Source organism: Hippocampus bargibanti, linkage group LG18 (assembly GCF_051943395.1).
Source record: "Hippocampus bargibanti isolate YZ-2025 linkage group LG18, ASM5194339v1, whole genome shotgun sequence".
Taxonomy (NCBI): domain Eukaryota; kingdom Metazoa; phylum Chordata; class Actinopteri; order Syngnathiformes; family Syngnathidae; genus Hippocampus; species Hippocampus bargibanti.
In genome coordinates, this window is record NC_142751.1 from 1705544 (window position 1) to 1720721 (window position 15178).

The 15178-nt window shown below is 39.9% G+C and overlaps 1 protein-coding gene and 1 long non-coding RNA gene across 3 annotated transcripts; one reads left to right on the forward strand and one right to left on the reverse strand.

The window, feature by feature from the left end:
* Positions 1–1190: 1190 nt before the first annotated feature.
* pum3 (pumilio RNA-binding family member 3) lies at positions 1191–14502 on the reverse strand. The gene is made up of 18 exons (XM_089021209.1): positions 14429–14502; positions 13948–14015; positions 13687–13866; positions 12786–12981; positions 12582–12657; positions 11958–12051; positions 10167–10233; positions 9708–9882; positions 8957–9060; positions 5143–5221; positions 4973–5071; positions 4627–4680; positions 4011–4091; positions 3632–3774; positions 3304–3526; positions 3115–3202; positions 2228–2318; positions 1191–1675 (listed from the first exon to the last, which is right to left on the reverse strand). Exons 2-18 carry the CDS (start codon positions 14012–14014, stop codon positions 1552–1554), a joined length of 1941 nt encoding a protein of 646 aa, XP_088877335.1. The 5' UTR covers position 14015; positions 14429–14502; the 3' UTR covers positions 1191–1551.
* LOC148884190 (uncharacterized) lies at positions 1550–8946 on the forward strand. Of its 2 annotated transcripts, XR_016118346.1 has the most exons (5): positions 1550–1686; positions 2202–2368; positions 3860–3945; positions 5160–5257; positions 8256–8946. It is a non-coding gene; the product is annotated as an uncharacterized LOC148884190 (long non-coding RNA). The 2 variants fall into 2 exon arrangements; XR_016118345.1 differs by lacking the exon at positions 8256–8946 and having other exon boundaries at positions 5160–5699.
* Positions 14503–15178: the final 676 nt, after the last annotated feature.

Below are 15178 nucleotides of genomic sequence, written 5' to 3' on the forward strand. Positions count from 1 at the left end.
ACCCAGCAAGTTGACTTTCATTCCGATCGTTTGACTGGATTTTTTTTTTACCAATCATGAGGAACGTAAAACGATTTATGTTAATAGTGAGTATTATCACAAAGTTATTTTAAATATACTCTGACATTATGTTGAAATCGCGTGTGTAGTGTATGTGTGTGTGGCTCTCACTGAAAAACATTTCTAAATATTTTACTTTTATGGCTCTCTTAGTCAAAAAGGTTTCCCGACCCCTGTACTAGTGCAAAGGTGTCAAACTCATTTTTTTTGCTGTGGGCCACATTGTAGTTACGGTTTCCTCTCAGGGGCCGTTAGGAATTTGGAGAAGCCATTACAATGTTTATTTTCAGATTTGAAAACAATGTATTCAAGTTAAAAACTTTCTGATTTGAAAACTAGTTGTTCTAGTTATACTTTTCAGAATTGAAAACTTATTCATTGATTTGTTGTGCGCTCAATATGTAATATGTGGAGGGGATGTTACATATAGAGTGCACAACAAATTAATGAATAACGAGTTTTCAAATTTGAAGTAAAAAATGATGACCGTTATAGTGGAGGACATTGATTCGCTGTGGGGACCCCTGAATGGAAAAGGAAAAGCTCAAAGGAAAAGAAGATGGAATTTTGGACGTTTGATTTGCCTTCGCAGGCCGAATAAAATGATGTTGCAGGCTGGATTTGCCCCCCCCCCGGCCATGACTTTGACACCTGTGTGCTAGTGTGTATTTAGACTTCAATTGCGTTCATTCTGAAAGGCCAACCCTCCCCCAAAAATATCGAATTCTAATCACCAACTGTGATACCTTGGCTTACAAACTTAATTGGTTCCCAGAAAGTGTGTGTAAGGTGAAAAATGTGTATTCCAAACATTAATTTCCCATAGGAAACCATTAAAATGAGAATAATTAGTTCCCAGGTCCCCATAAAAATTTCCTACTAAATAAGCCTTAAAACTACACAAAATATACCTTATTTTATGGATAACAAATGTGCTATGGTATTGCAATTAAACAAATTAACTGTACTGTATAATAGTCATTTTATTTACCTTTGTGAAGGTCGTTGATGGCTTGATGGAATGGATAGCTTTTTGCATAAAGTGTCTCAAGGAGCTCTGGGTTGTACATCTTAGAAGTTTTGACATTGAAACCGATGGGGGCAGACACACTAGAAACTTCATTAATAGCTGGTTGATTCAAATTTATCATGAGGCTCAACCATATTTGACATTCAAATATTTTGTTAGCATTTCACCAGTCGACATCATTCAGATGAAAAAAAAAGTCACAAACTTGACCAAACTGAAAATACATGAGTGTAAAAATTGCATCGTCTCGTTGAGCCACTTTGAAAATAAAACCCAACAATTTATGAAGCATCACATTGAATAATATGTGCTGTCATTGTTGCCCAAGTCAGTCGGCAGCACCGCATGGGTGAAAAAAAAAACGTTTTTGGGCCAACACCATCTGGTCAAATGGCTCCGATCCTGTTCTCTTCCCTTCCAGTCCAACTTCCGGATCGTGTCGCCAACGGTGTGAATGGCGTTTATTTTTTCAAAATTTTCAGCAGGATTTCAGCTCCTATGCTGCTGTTGGCGCCGTCGATCTTAAAGTCCTTCAGGGCTGTTTTCACGTCGACCGCCACAGACCCGTCGCAGCTGTTCAGGAGGCTGTGGAAAAAGTAAGACACATTTTTACTGTCCATTGGACTTAACTCATTCACTGCCAGACGTGCAAAAATGTGTCCACTCCTGTGCCAGGGCTTTTGTCATTTTCATTCCAATTCCAGGACCCACAGAATATTGACTTTTAGGACTACGTAAACATTCAATGGAGCGTAAGAAACCTTAGACTCTCTTTATTCATCAGAAAAAAAGAGTTAATTCCTAAATGATATGGGCCTGGAGTTATCTGAGCTTGAAATGCAACTGTACAAAATACAATGCAATACATAAAATTGGGTTGTATAGCGCTTTAACAACAGCTGAAGCTAGAACAAAGCGCTAACATGGACAAAACGCAAATGCTGCCCGCCTGTGGAAGGGAAAAAACATTGCCAGGGCTTTATCGGCACCATAGCAAGAAAAACCAAAACCCAAACAAATTCGGGAATGGCGCTCTATATCATATTTTCAATTCCCGAATACATTTGGGAATGGCAGTGAATCAGTTCATTAAAATTGATTTTGATTTCAGAAGACGACACAGGAACTCGTACGGACCTGCAGAGCACCATGGCTCCTCTGTTGACTTTGGACCAAGTCCTGAGTTTTTCCATCCCGACAGTGTCCACCAAGATCCTGGAAAAGCGCTCTGGCGGGATGACAAGAAGACACTCGGAATTCCAAAACACGACAAAGCAAGTACGTACACAGATTGACTTTGACATAAATGGAAAATAAAGTGATTGATACCTTGGCTTACGAATTTAATTGGTTCCCAGAAAGTGTGCATTCCAAACATTAATCTCCCATAGAAAACTATTAAAATGAGAATAATCAGTTCCCATGTCCCCATAAAACACATTTTTCGACTAGATAAGCCTTGAAAACTACACAAAATATAACTTATTTTGTGGATAATGTGCTATGGTATTGTCATTTAAGGAATAAACTGTATAATATCGTTTTATTTACCGTTGTGGTGGTCCTTGATGGCTTGATGGAATGGATAGCTTTTTGCATAGTGTCTCAAGGAGCTCAAGTTGTGATATTGCAACAGACGCAGGCAGTCACACTAGAAACCTCATTAATATCTGGTTACCTTGCTGGTCTTTTCTCTTCAAATTGTACAGATGGCTTGTTCTTTACATTTTCTCACCTTTTCACTTTTGTTTTTTCGTTGAATGCGATCAAGCTTTGTCGTCTGCCTTTTCTGTTTCATGTGCAGCTCTGTGTTTCTCTACCCCCCCCCCCCCCACTGCTGAGTGTGTCCCCTCCTTCCTCTCCCACAGACCTTGACCAATCACATGCAGCTTTAACCATGCGTTTCCCAAAAAATAGCTTGTATGTCAAGATTATATTCTCGTGAATTTAACGTTGATAAAGCGAAAAGTTCATTAGCTAACGTGTTCATAAGCCGCGGTATCACTGTATGTATGTCAAGTCACCTTCTTTGCCAGCATCGGCCAAAGTGACGTCCTGCTCGATGAGCCATTTGAGCACCAGGTGTCCGGCGGGATGTTCTGCCATGTGGAGCTTAAAAAAAAAGTGGGCGCACATTTGAATCAATTGTACGAAGGATTCCGCCCTAACACTATTTAGCCAACCCAAAACATTCCACAAGCGGTCGCACCGACCTCTCCTTGGACGCCACCTGGGACGAGTTCCTGATTGGCCAGCTGAGCCACAGCCGCCATGGCGGGTCGCAGGTCGCCGCAGGCTGAAGACAAGATGTCGCTCACTGTCACACTGGTGGCCTTGTCCATGACCATGGCGGCGGCGTTGTCACGGAGGTACTCCAGCAGCGACGGGGAGACCTCATCGAGAAGCTCCTTTCTTCGAAGGGACGCCTTCTTTTTACTGATGGCAGAAAAAAAAAACAAGATGGCGGCGACGTTGCTCGGTTGCAGATTCCAAACTTCAACAGCGAACACGTCCACAAAGCATTTTTTTGGGAGGTCTGACCTGTGCTGGTTGCCATCTCCTTTTTCCAGCACCTTGATGATCTCAGGTAGAAGGTGAGCAGGGTCTCTGGGACTCAGCAGGTACATCAGAACCTTCTTGCCGTACTTGTTATTGATGACCTCATTCAAAGACGACAACAGTTCCTGGACGAGTGAGAAACGCGTCACGTGATCACGCTAAGATGTTTTCCAGATACGGTTTAAAATGTCTGTCTTTGTTTTTTTTCAGACAATTCTGCTGTTTTCAAGAAACGTCACAAGGAAGCCGTGACGACTCCGACAAAGATTTAAGTGACAGCTGAAACTGTGAGCTAGGTAAGAGTGAAATTGAAGCAACAGGCAGACAAGATGAACGCCGTGGCGCTAAAAGTTGCACGTACCGACAACACGGCAAGTTTAACAAGTTTGGTGTCGTCCACGCAGTCAAATATGGCGAGAAGAACCAGGTGGCCAAATTCCCCCTGAGGACAACAACACAGTCACACGTCAGCGCAGCCAGACTTAGTCGAAAACAACAACAAAAAACAAAAAATTCATGTCATTTATGTTAATGATTGACCCTCCATAAAAACGAATGGGAAAGTGGCCTGACCATTCAAATAAATTGGGGAGAGCGCCCTTTACAGTCACAGGATCGGTTTTTCTGTAGGTGAGCAGCGGCAGCCACTCGCGCCAGCGTTCACTCAAGCCGGAATAACTCAAATAGGTAGAAAGTTAGCTCGCTAATAGATAACTAATACATAGCGAGCTAGCTAGTAAGATAACTAACTAGCTAGCTAGAAATGAATGGGAAAGTGGCCTGGCCATTCAAATGAATGGGGGAGAGCGCCCCTGGTGGCCAAAGGCGATACTGTAGTGCTTGGTTGTGCCTCCATCGAAGTGAATGGGGGAAATGGCTTGGCCATACAAATCAATGGGGGAGAGCGCCCCTGGTGGCCAAGGACGGTACTGCGCATCCACTCAAAGCGAATGAGTTAAGATGGTGTAAAAACCCACCGTGGCAAATTTCACCATGTACGTCTTCATTGTTTTGATGATGACTTTTCTGTCCTGAAAGACAAAAATGAACATTTGCAGCTCGACGCAACTTTTCTGATTTTTGAACGAGACTCGATTGAGCTCCAAGGATGTTGTGATGACTGATAACTTGGTTGCAAGTACAGTAAAGTCTCGTTATATCGATATCGGATATATCGATAGTCCTGGTTATATCGATACTATTTCTATCGATGCAAACAGGGTCGATATATCGATACCTATTCACTCCCTTGAAAGATATAACGAGACTTTACTGTATTTTGTCGACCGATCACCTATTCAAAAGCGGCGAGCGCGAACGAACCTTGGCGGTGCCATGCCACAGGCAGTGCATGGCCACTCGAGCTCCGTCGTGGGTGTGAGCCATGTAGACCACGGACTCTCTGATGGACTCGATCATCTCCTGTTCATAGCGACACCGTTGAAAACGCGGACACGCCCTAAAACTTTGATCCGTCACAGAATGTAACTCACCGTTCTGTCTTTTTCAGGACTCAACAAGAAAAAGTCCAGGAAGACTTTGTGGACCAGAGAATGTTTGATGACTTGCTCTCTGAAACAAACGGCGCACGTCAGCTCACACATCCAGGTTAAAGCTTTGTTTACATTGTCCCGGATATTGAATGATGAAAATTAATAAATAGCAGGATTCTGGATTCATTAAATAAATAACTAATTAGCTCTTAAATTAGATTAATGAACTCATTGAAGCGCTGGCCAGACCTCTAGCAATGTTTGTCCCTTCCACAAGGGGGCAGCATTTCCATTTTTCCCATGTTAGAGCTTTGCTTCAGCTTTTGCTGTTGTTAAAGCACTACATAAACCAATATGGATGTACAGGTAACATCTGAGTTACGACCGGGTTGCATTCCGACAAAATGGTCGTAAGTTAAACGGTCGTAAATCGAAATCCATTCAAAATGGCCGACGTGACGTTTACACGACAGGATGGCATTAGATGTCAATCTGTTGTTTTTAAGCAACGGTTTCTATTGAATACTATTATATACAAAACTGTTTACAGTTCATTTATAAATTTTATAAATAATTAAAAATGAGAACCTTTAGTGTCATTTGTATCATTTTATATTTTATATTAATTTTTATTTTATATTTAGATTTTATATAGTGGGTTAAAGAAAACATACGTAAAAAATACAGCTGTTGAAAAATCGCTCTGCCTGCTAACGGCCAGAAGAGGTTGCCAGACACACGCTCAGACTCAGGCGGACGCCGAAGGAAAAAAGCAATGTGAAGTACTACAGGAGATGTTGCCGAGACGGTATCTGCACTATATAACTACTGTATTGAGTGTAGTCGCGCAGTAGATTGCTGTGCAAGTGTATGACTGCTTGCCAGCCAAAATTGTAGTATCCGTTGCTGGCTGCTTGCGCGTTGCGGTGCCAGGCATAGAATTAAAATAAATAAAGTCTGACGGTTGTGGTCGCAAGTATGAGTGGTCGTAACTCGGATGTTACCTGTATTTTGTACAGCTGGTCCCATTCCAAGCTCAGATAACTCCAGACCCATATAACTTAGGAAGGAGTTAACTCTTTTTTTTTTCCTGATGAAAGAAGAGAGTCTAAGGCTTCTTTGCATTGAATGTTTATGTAGTCCTAAAACGCAATATTCTGCGGGTCCTGGAATTTGAGTGAAAATGGCAAACGCCCTGGCACTGGAGTGGACACATTTTGTACATAAATAGCAGGAAAACAAATACAGCTAACATCCGACTTATGACCGGCTCGACTTACGACCACCCGTACTTACAACCATGACCTTCAGGCCCTATTTTTAAAATGTTAATTCTACGCCTGGCACCGCAACATGCTAGTAGGCCGGCAGCGCGTACGACAATTTTGGCCAGCCAGCCAGCATCTCACTCTCACACAGCAATCGACCATGTGATGGCACCAGGGGGGGGAGTTTAAGTGTCATTCAGCCTCCGACATTTTGAATGGATTTCGGCTTATGACCATTTAGGGGTGTCAAACATACGGCCCGTGGGCCCCCAGGGAGGTTTAATCAGGCCCGCAGGATTTTAAAATTGGAAAAAATTCACAAACGACATGGAATTCATATTTTTAATGAGATGCAATTCTGGGATTGTCCACTAAGGGGCACAGTGGTGCTGTTTTGATCAACGTATTAGAAAACAGTGGTGGTTTTTTTTTTCAACCGCTTGTAAATTTTTTCAACACGCAACTGGCAAGTCGCAACCCCGCTCATTTCCCCTGTCCGAGAGATGTGTGTGTGACCAGACCTGATGCGGACGTGAGGTAGTACAAAGACAAGATTGCAGGATTACTGTGGGAGTTTGAAAAACGTAATATCTATATATATAGGAAGTCTTGTTTATGAGTTGGTGACGAGTCCGTATGTGACGTCACTGAAGGAACGACCCTGACCGAAAAAAAGACACATTGTAGCAGTCCTTCCATCACGTCAATGTATTTTGCTGTACTTGTTTGGTCTGAAAACCTCGTGTTGCACCAAAAAGCTGACAGAAGAGGGTAACCAAGCTCCATGGAAGGAATTTATCAGCCTGTGGAAACAGGCTGATTAATTCCTCACAGGAGCTTGGACACCATTTTCTGCCTCTTTTTTGGTGGTCCATTTCCCCCCAATGTTGCCTCAAAATGGTACGGAATAAATTCTTTAATCGATCAGAGCTATTTGAATCATATTCATAACTGGATGTGTAACAAGAAAGCATATTCTCCGAATTTGAAGCCATTGTCTTGATTCTCTAGCAATGCAAGACGTCTTGGCGTGACGTCACGAACTGGGGGCGGGACTTTCTGAAAATGCCCAATTCGCAGCTCAATTTTTAGCAGATTTTGGACACTTTAAGTCATTTTTATTAGTGCTTTGTATTTGACTAAACTATTGTATTTGACTATTTTAGATGCTATAAAACGTTTTTTTTCAGTTAGGAAACAAAAAAGTGACGTCGGTTGTCCTTTAAATGACATTGTGAAAGTGTCAGCTAGTCAGGACATGACACATGTTATTGATGCACTTGTACAGGTCAAAAGATGCCAAATATCGGGTACAAAAATAATGGTTTCAAAATTTATAAATATAATGTAATCTTAAAGGACAACCGACACCTCCGGACAAGTTGTGTCCATAATTTGTAAAATCGCTTCAAATGACTTGTACTGAGCGTATTTTACAAAGATTCCACTGCATATAACCATATTTTACGTTTTAAGACTTGCGCTGAATATTCCGGAAGTCATGTTTTTGAGTTGGAGACGAGTCCGTATGTGACGTCACGAAAGGAACGCCCCTGACAGAGAAAGGACACATTGTAGCAGCCCTTTCATGGCGTCAATGCATTTTGCGGTACTTTGTTTGGTCTGAAAACTTCGTGTTGATCGTGTTGATGGCGAAATTAGAAGGTCGTTGCACCAAGACTTCTATTTGATATTCGCTGACAAAACTTACCAGGAGACAATTTCCACAGAGCTTTGGGTAGTGTGAGTACTAAAGAGTTTGTCACTACATTTCTCTCCAGATGCATCAAAATGATCAGAATAAATTATTTAATTGATTGCAAACATGTATGCTTTCCTCTTCAGAATTATTGGAATCATATTCATAACTGGATGAGTAACAAGAAAGCATCTTTTCCAAATCTGAAGCCATTGTTTTTATTCTCCAGCAAGGCAAGATGTCTTGGGGAGACACCACGAACAAGGGGGCGGGACCTTCTGAAACTGGCCACTTCCAGTTTCGATTTTTTGCAGTTTCAGCACACTTTAAGTCATTTTTATTGGTGTTTTGCATTTGACTAAAAATATCATACTGCGTGTTTTGGGTATTTTAGATGCTATAAAATGTTTTTTCTGATGTCAGGAAACAAAAAAGTGATGTCTGTTGTCCTTTAAAGTGCATTATTATATTTTTAGATACCAATTTATTGTTGTGTGTTGAGAGTCATTGGGATCAGTTGCAATGCATATGTGAATGATAAAAGTAAATTGCACATTTATTCATGAAACGAAATGTTGTGTAAAAGGAATGCTCATTAAATGTCATTGTTTTGCTAATGTTCTTGTGCTTTACACCAAAACTAATGAAAGACATGATATTTTGGTTATTTATACCATGTATGGTATCATTTTAATGGTCAGGCCCAGTTGACATCTACCGAGGCCATATGTGGCCCACCATGTGAAATGAGTTTGACAGCCCTGATTGAGACTTACAACCGTCTGGTCGGAATGGAAAAGGGTCGTAAGTCGGATGTTACCTGTAGTAGACTTTTCAGTGAACTTACTTCTGTGCCATCGGCGTAATAATTTGCTTCATGTCGGTGATGATTCGATTCAGCTTGTCGGGGTTGGCCTCCGCAACCTTCTCAATGGTGTTGCACACCGACGACTGCGCGCAGAGAAAAACACGATAAGATTGAGAAAACGGCATTCTTCATTCGACTCGATTACAACACATAACTTAAAAATAACCATTAGAATAACAATAATACATTGTATTTATAAGCGCCTTTCAAAACTCTCAGGGTCACTTTACAATCACTGGATACGTTTTTTTTGTGGGTGAGCAGCGGCAGCCACACGCGCCAGCGTTCACTCAACCCGGAAGTATCTCAGATGGATAGAAATCTTGCTAGCTAACAGATAGCTAATAATAATAATACATTTCATTTACAAGCGCTCTTCAAAACTCTCTTTACATCATAGTGACAAAATGATCGCAAAATGATCATCATAACAAAAAAAGTGTTTCAAATTCAAGTTTCTGGTATTAGCTACCGTTTTTGTTCACACAACTTTGGTGGCTAACATGAGGGATATCTCATTTGTATTTGCTTTAAAAAGGAGTATATAATTCCAAGAAGTGGTTTGAATTAAAAAAAATGTTTTGTCAAAATATTTATAATTGAGATGATGGACTTTTGAGGGTCTAAGTTAAACAACGGCTTAAAATAATAGCATTAGGAATTCAATTGAATGGGATGCGCAAATAATATATATTTTAACTATTTATCCAATTGGAGGCGTTTAACATACCTTGCAGACGGTGAAGGTGTTGCCGTAAAGTTCCTCGGTAAGCATAAGTCTCTGCGCAAGTACCGCTTTGTCGTTGTAAGCGTACTCGATAATGGTGGAAGCGGCGGCGTGGCGAAGCAGCGGCCGCACGTTGCCTTTAAACGTTTGCATCACCGCCGCCACCAGCTTCTTATTCCTGTCGAGCGGAATGATTGGATTGGATTTATTCGTCTCTCAGTGGAGAAATTGACATTTCACAGCAGCAAAGTTATGAAAGGAATGAAAGTAGAAAAACAAAATACAGGAGGTGCTGCAAAGGCAGCCACTCTCACGACGGCATAACATAATATGACAACACAAAAACAAAGTGTCATTCATCCTTCAGCACTTGCTGTACCCTCTTTGTGACATGAAGCAGTTCGAGCTGAAAAGAGGAGAGGATCAAAGTGTCCTTTTCAGTTTCAACGCGGTGAAACTCACCCGTACATCAGCAACTTTTTGACCACATGCTTGCCGTACTGCGACTTGGATAATTCAATCACGTCATCTGCAGGACACACAGCAGTCGACAGATATCAGCAAAGCCTGGATTGTATTTTTTTTTTTTTAATTTATGAACAGCGTTTTGCAAATCATTCCAAATGAGCAATGTCTCACTTTTAAATCTTACTCGAACCAAATTCGAACAGTTATTTATCACAATATGAAAATTTAGTGTATAGAATGCAGTGCCCCCTTCTGGTAAACTAATAGAATACAACGAAACTTGTCTGCAAAATCTTTTATAATAATATAATAATACATTCACTCTGACGAAGGCGGAAGTATACGCCGAAACATGTCAGGTATTTGAACATCTATAATACACTGTCTGTAAGTAAAGAATCTGCTTTAAATTAAATTTAATAATACATTTTATTTATAAGCGCCTTTCAAAACTCTCAAGGTCACTTTACAGTTACAGGACATTTTTTTCTGTGGGTGAGCAGCAAGCAGCCACACGCGCCAGCGTTCACTCAACCCGGAAGTAACTCAAATAGAAAGCTAGCTCACTAGCTAACAGATAGCTAATACATAGACAGCTAGCCGTATAACTAAAAGATAGCCAGCTAGATAGCTAGCGAGCCCGCTAGAGAGCTAGCGAGCCAGCCAGATAGCCAGCTAGGTAGCTAGCTAGATAGCCAGCCAGGTAGTAATCATAATAATCATAACCAAAATAATAATCATCATAATAACGATCATATTTAGTTGTTCATGTATCCCGTTATGTATTTATTTTTTGATGTATTTATTTGTTGATCAGTTCATTTATTTATGCACATATTTGTTATTTATTTGCTTGTTTATTTATCCATTAATGTATTTGTTTGTGTATTCATTTATATGTTTATTTGTTTGTTTGTTTATTCATTTGTGCTCATTTATTTATCCATTTGCTTATTTATTTACTTGGTTTATATTGTTATTAATTTATTTTACAGTGATACCTCAGCTTACGAACTTAATTGGTTCCCAGAAAGTGTGTCTTCCAAACATTAATTTCCCATAGGAAACCATTAAAAATGAGAATAATCCCAGGTCCCCATCAAACATGAATTTCTACTAAATAAGCCTTAGAACTACACAAAATGTACCTTATTTTATGTATAATAAATGTGCTATTGTATTGTAATTAAAGAAATAAACTACAGTATAATAGTCATTTTATGTACCTTTGTAATGGTCGTTGATGCAGTTGCCTCTTGATGATATCCGAGTGAAGTTGCCGTGCTTTCTCGGCGATAATACCCTCATTCACACTGTCCCCTACTAGCTGCTTTTCGTTAATCCAAATTAACAGATGTTTTTCAATCTCTTCAATTGCCTGAGACCGTTGCTTAGACAACACAGAAATACCCTTAGCCACATGTAGCAATGGTCGACTAAGCTTACTGGTACTGGGACACACAAACGCACACCCCGTTCGTGTTTCTCGGTGATCTGGCATTTTCTTTTGTGTCCTCTTTGGCTGAATGGTGGGGTCTTTTTGGGTCCCGAAAAGTAAAAGTAAACCACTCGAAAGCAAACCACAACTACACTCAAAGAGAGTGGATGTGAAAAAGTAGTCCGGCAGCCACGCTGGCGCTGTTCGGCCGTGTGGTTTGGTGTTCTTCCGCCGAAAACTAGTCCGACAGTGAATATAATGTTCGTAAGGCGACATGTTCGTTCGCAAGGCGAGGTGTCACTGTATTATAAAGCGACCGATACATAATATCTAACTACTTAAAATACCTTTAAGGTCCTCAAACACTTCCAATCTCTGCTCGTGGCTTCCCCACTGGATAAAACACTGCAGCACTCGCACAGAGTCGTGAGCGTACGCCATCTGGGGAAGGTAGACGGCGGCTTTTAGCGCATCCTACTTGGACACAATAATAACACTAATAATAATAATACATTTCATTTAGAAGCACCTTTCAAAACTCTCAAGGAGACTTTAGTCACAGGATAAGAACTTTTTGCGGGTAAGCAGCATATATATATATATATATATATATATATATATATATATATATATATATATATATATATATATATATATATATATATATATATATACACACACACACACACCTCGGCTCACGAACCCAATTGGTTCCCAGACAGAGCGTGCAAGGCGAAAAGTGTGTATTCCAAACATTAATTTACAATAGGAAACCATTAAGATGAGAATAATCCGTTCCCAGGTCCCCACAAAACACAACTTTCCACTTAAAGTCTTAAAACGACACAAAATATACCTTATTTTATGTATAATAAATGTGCTATGGTCTCGTAATTAAAGACCTAAACTGTACTGTTTAATAAAATCATTCACGAGCGGGCCGTCGGCTAACATCGACTTTCAACAAATACCTGCTTGTACTTGCCCCCAATCAGGTCATGAAGTTCCTTCATCAGCTTCTTCTTCAAATCGCCGTTACACTTCTTCCTGTAGATTGACACACACAAACGAAAATTGTTCATATTCATCACAGGTTGTGCAAAATTATGCAAAAATGCGCAACAAAGAAGTGCATTAAAATTTGACTTGTGTGTACCCGAGTGAGATCTACGTACGTTCTCAGGTCTCCCCATACTTGCTTGGCCTGATTGATAATCTGGTACATGTCCTTTCGGTCTGCCTGCTGTCTGCTCTTCTTCAAGTCTTTCTTTTTCTGCAACCTGTTCTTTTTCAGGTCTTCATCCGCCTGCTGCAGTTCCTGCTTCTTCTTTGCCTTAATTTTACCTTCCTTGAACTTCTTTGCTTCTGGAGCTGGTTACATGTAAAATGAATAAAACGATGTTAAACGTGTGGAGGAAAATTACGGAAGAGCATTAGGGCCATGTTGAAATACTGTATATATTTTTTTAGAGATGGGGTATTATTCTAAGAAAAAAGTCACATTTGTCAGTTTCGAACTCACAAATATGCTCGATTTAAAGTCACAAATTTGCTAGATTTAAACGTTTAAAAAAAACTTGGAGTTTGAGATGCATCATTCGGTCTTGTGGTGGGTTAGCATTAGCAGCCTTGTGAGACGAGATAATTAGCAGAACAAAAGTGGGTATCTGTGGAGTTGCATTATGGCGTAATTCATTTATTTTCTAAGGTTTTCATGGCCTAACTACGTCAATACTTTTGGCCGTGACCGAGTTCACGACACCGCCTCTTCAAACTCCGGATAGAAATCACAATATTGTGATTCTGTGCCAACACTTGAAGGATCTCTCTGTTACTAAACCCGATCTCAAAGTAACATTTCAGCAAGACCGTATCCGTCAGCTACGGAAGAGCATTAGGCTGCTAACCCACCGCATGACCCAATCTATCTCAAACTCCGAAAGTTTTTTTTAAGGTTTAAATCTAGAACATTTTTGACTTTTTTTCTCAGAATACCCCGTGTCTAAAATATATATATACTTCAAACTGGCCCTAATGATCTTCTGTAGAAAATGGATAGACATTTTTTTTTTTTACCTCCATCCTCTACATCCCCTTTTTCGACAAGGGATTTTCTCTTAGGCCCTTTCATCCCTTTAACAATTGATTGTTGTTTCTTGGCATTATCTCCACTCTTCTCCATTTTGCCATTTTTGTTGTATGGTTTGAAGGGCTTTTTGCCAGGTGGCCTACTTTTCAGGGCTTTCCCAGGAGAATCTGGAGGGATGTTTTCAGGACCAAATGAGGTTCAAACTTCAACATGAGCATTTAGTTGTTTAACTGTGTTTTCAAGCTTACCTTTGCCTTTTTGTTTCATCTTCTTCCTTCCTTTGGAGGAAAATTCTGTTTTGGGTTTGTCTTCCATTCTAAATAAGTGATAATAACATGATCAGTGTAACATTTTATCCATATACACGCCCGCGGTTAAGGCTAAAAATAGGATGACGATATTGATCGAACCATGAAATGTGAATAAAACTGCGAATTAGCAAATCAAAATTTGAAAATAAACGGTTCGAAATTGAATGGTTAAAGAACATTTGGATAAAAATTCAATGTGACAAACTGATTTCTAGGGAAGATGACATTTTTAGTCATAATAGACTACGAACAGATATTTATTGGTTTAATTTTAAGGATACTTTTGCGCGAACATGACAGCGATCAAAATGTCCGAATATTCGCCCCACCCAAATAAAGCACACAAATGACAGCTACTAATATTACACATTCATTTTTATAACGGCACTGATTTTTGTTATTTAACAGACTTACTTACATTGATTACTAGGATACCAACACGCCGCCTGAAATTGTCCACGCGTTTTTCCTCAACGGTTTACGACACTGAACGCTCCAATCAATCTCAACGTTTGCTGCCGTAAAACGTTATATCGTTACGACAGTGTTGCAACACAAACTAAAGTCATTGTAGAGACTAAGGGGAAATATTGTAATGTGATCGCAGTTCGGGTCACGTTACTGCATCATGCGCAAATAAAGGCTTCTCTATTTGATACAATTACTGCAAAACTGCCTGTTTAGTTATCATTCTTTTCAGTGTCGTTTCAGCGGTCATTCTGTCGTGTTTGTCATTCACAAATCCTGCAAGTTGCAATCAATGTTTAGTTCTCAAACAATAAATAAAATGATAATAGAGTCCACTTAAAAATAATTTTCGGTGTTTAAAAAAACAGGGTGGGTGGACCAACTAAGAGGACTTCAGTAACCAATAGGCAGAGGGTTGTTATTGCTAGGCAACGGATGCAACGGTACGGGACAAACACGGTTGGACACGAGACGCGCTGAAATTGCAACGATAAAAGAAAAAAACGTAAGCGCATCCTCGCATCGTTTTGCCTTCATATAATTTGTTATAATTAGACCAACAATGAAATTGTATTTTTTTTTTGTCCTGTATCAAAAAAATGGGATTTAGTAAAGCATTCATTTCAAGTCTGTTAAAACAAAACAAATAATGTCATGAGATTGAATGGAGCACAGTTCAAAATTGATATACATATAACCA

Excerpts from the sequence above, each read along its gene's own strand:
- pum3 (XM_089021209.1), bottom strand. The coding sequence starts at position 14,014 with ATGGAAGACAAACCCAAAACAGAATTTTCCTCCAAAGGAAGGAAGAAG. Across the intron at positions 3,527-3,631 it reads GGAGATGGCAACCAGCACAG|TAAAAAGAAGGCGTCCCTTC; the intron begins GTCAGACCTCCC and ends TTCTGCCATCAG. Across the intron at positions 2,319-3,114 it reads GGCCGATGCTGGCAAAGAAG|AGCGCTTTTCCAGGATCTTG; the intron begins GTGACTTGACAT and ends TCATCCCGCCAG.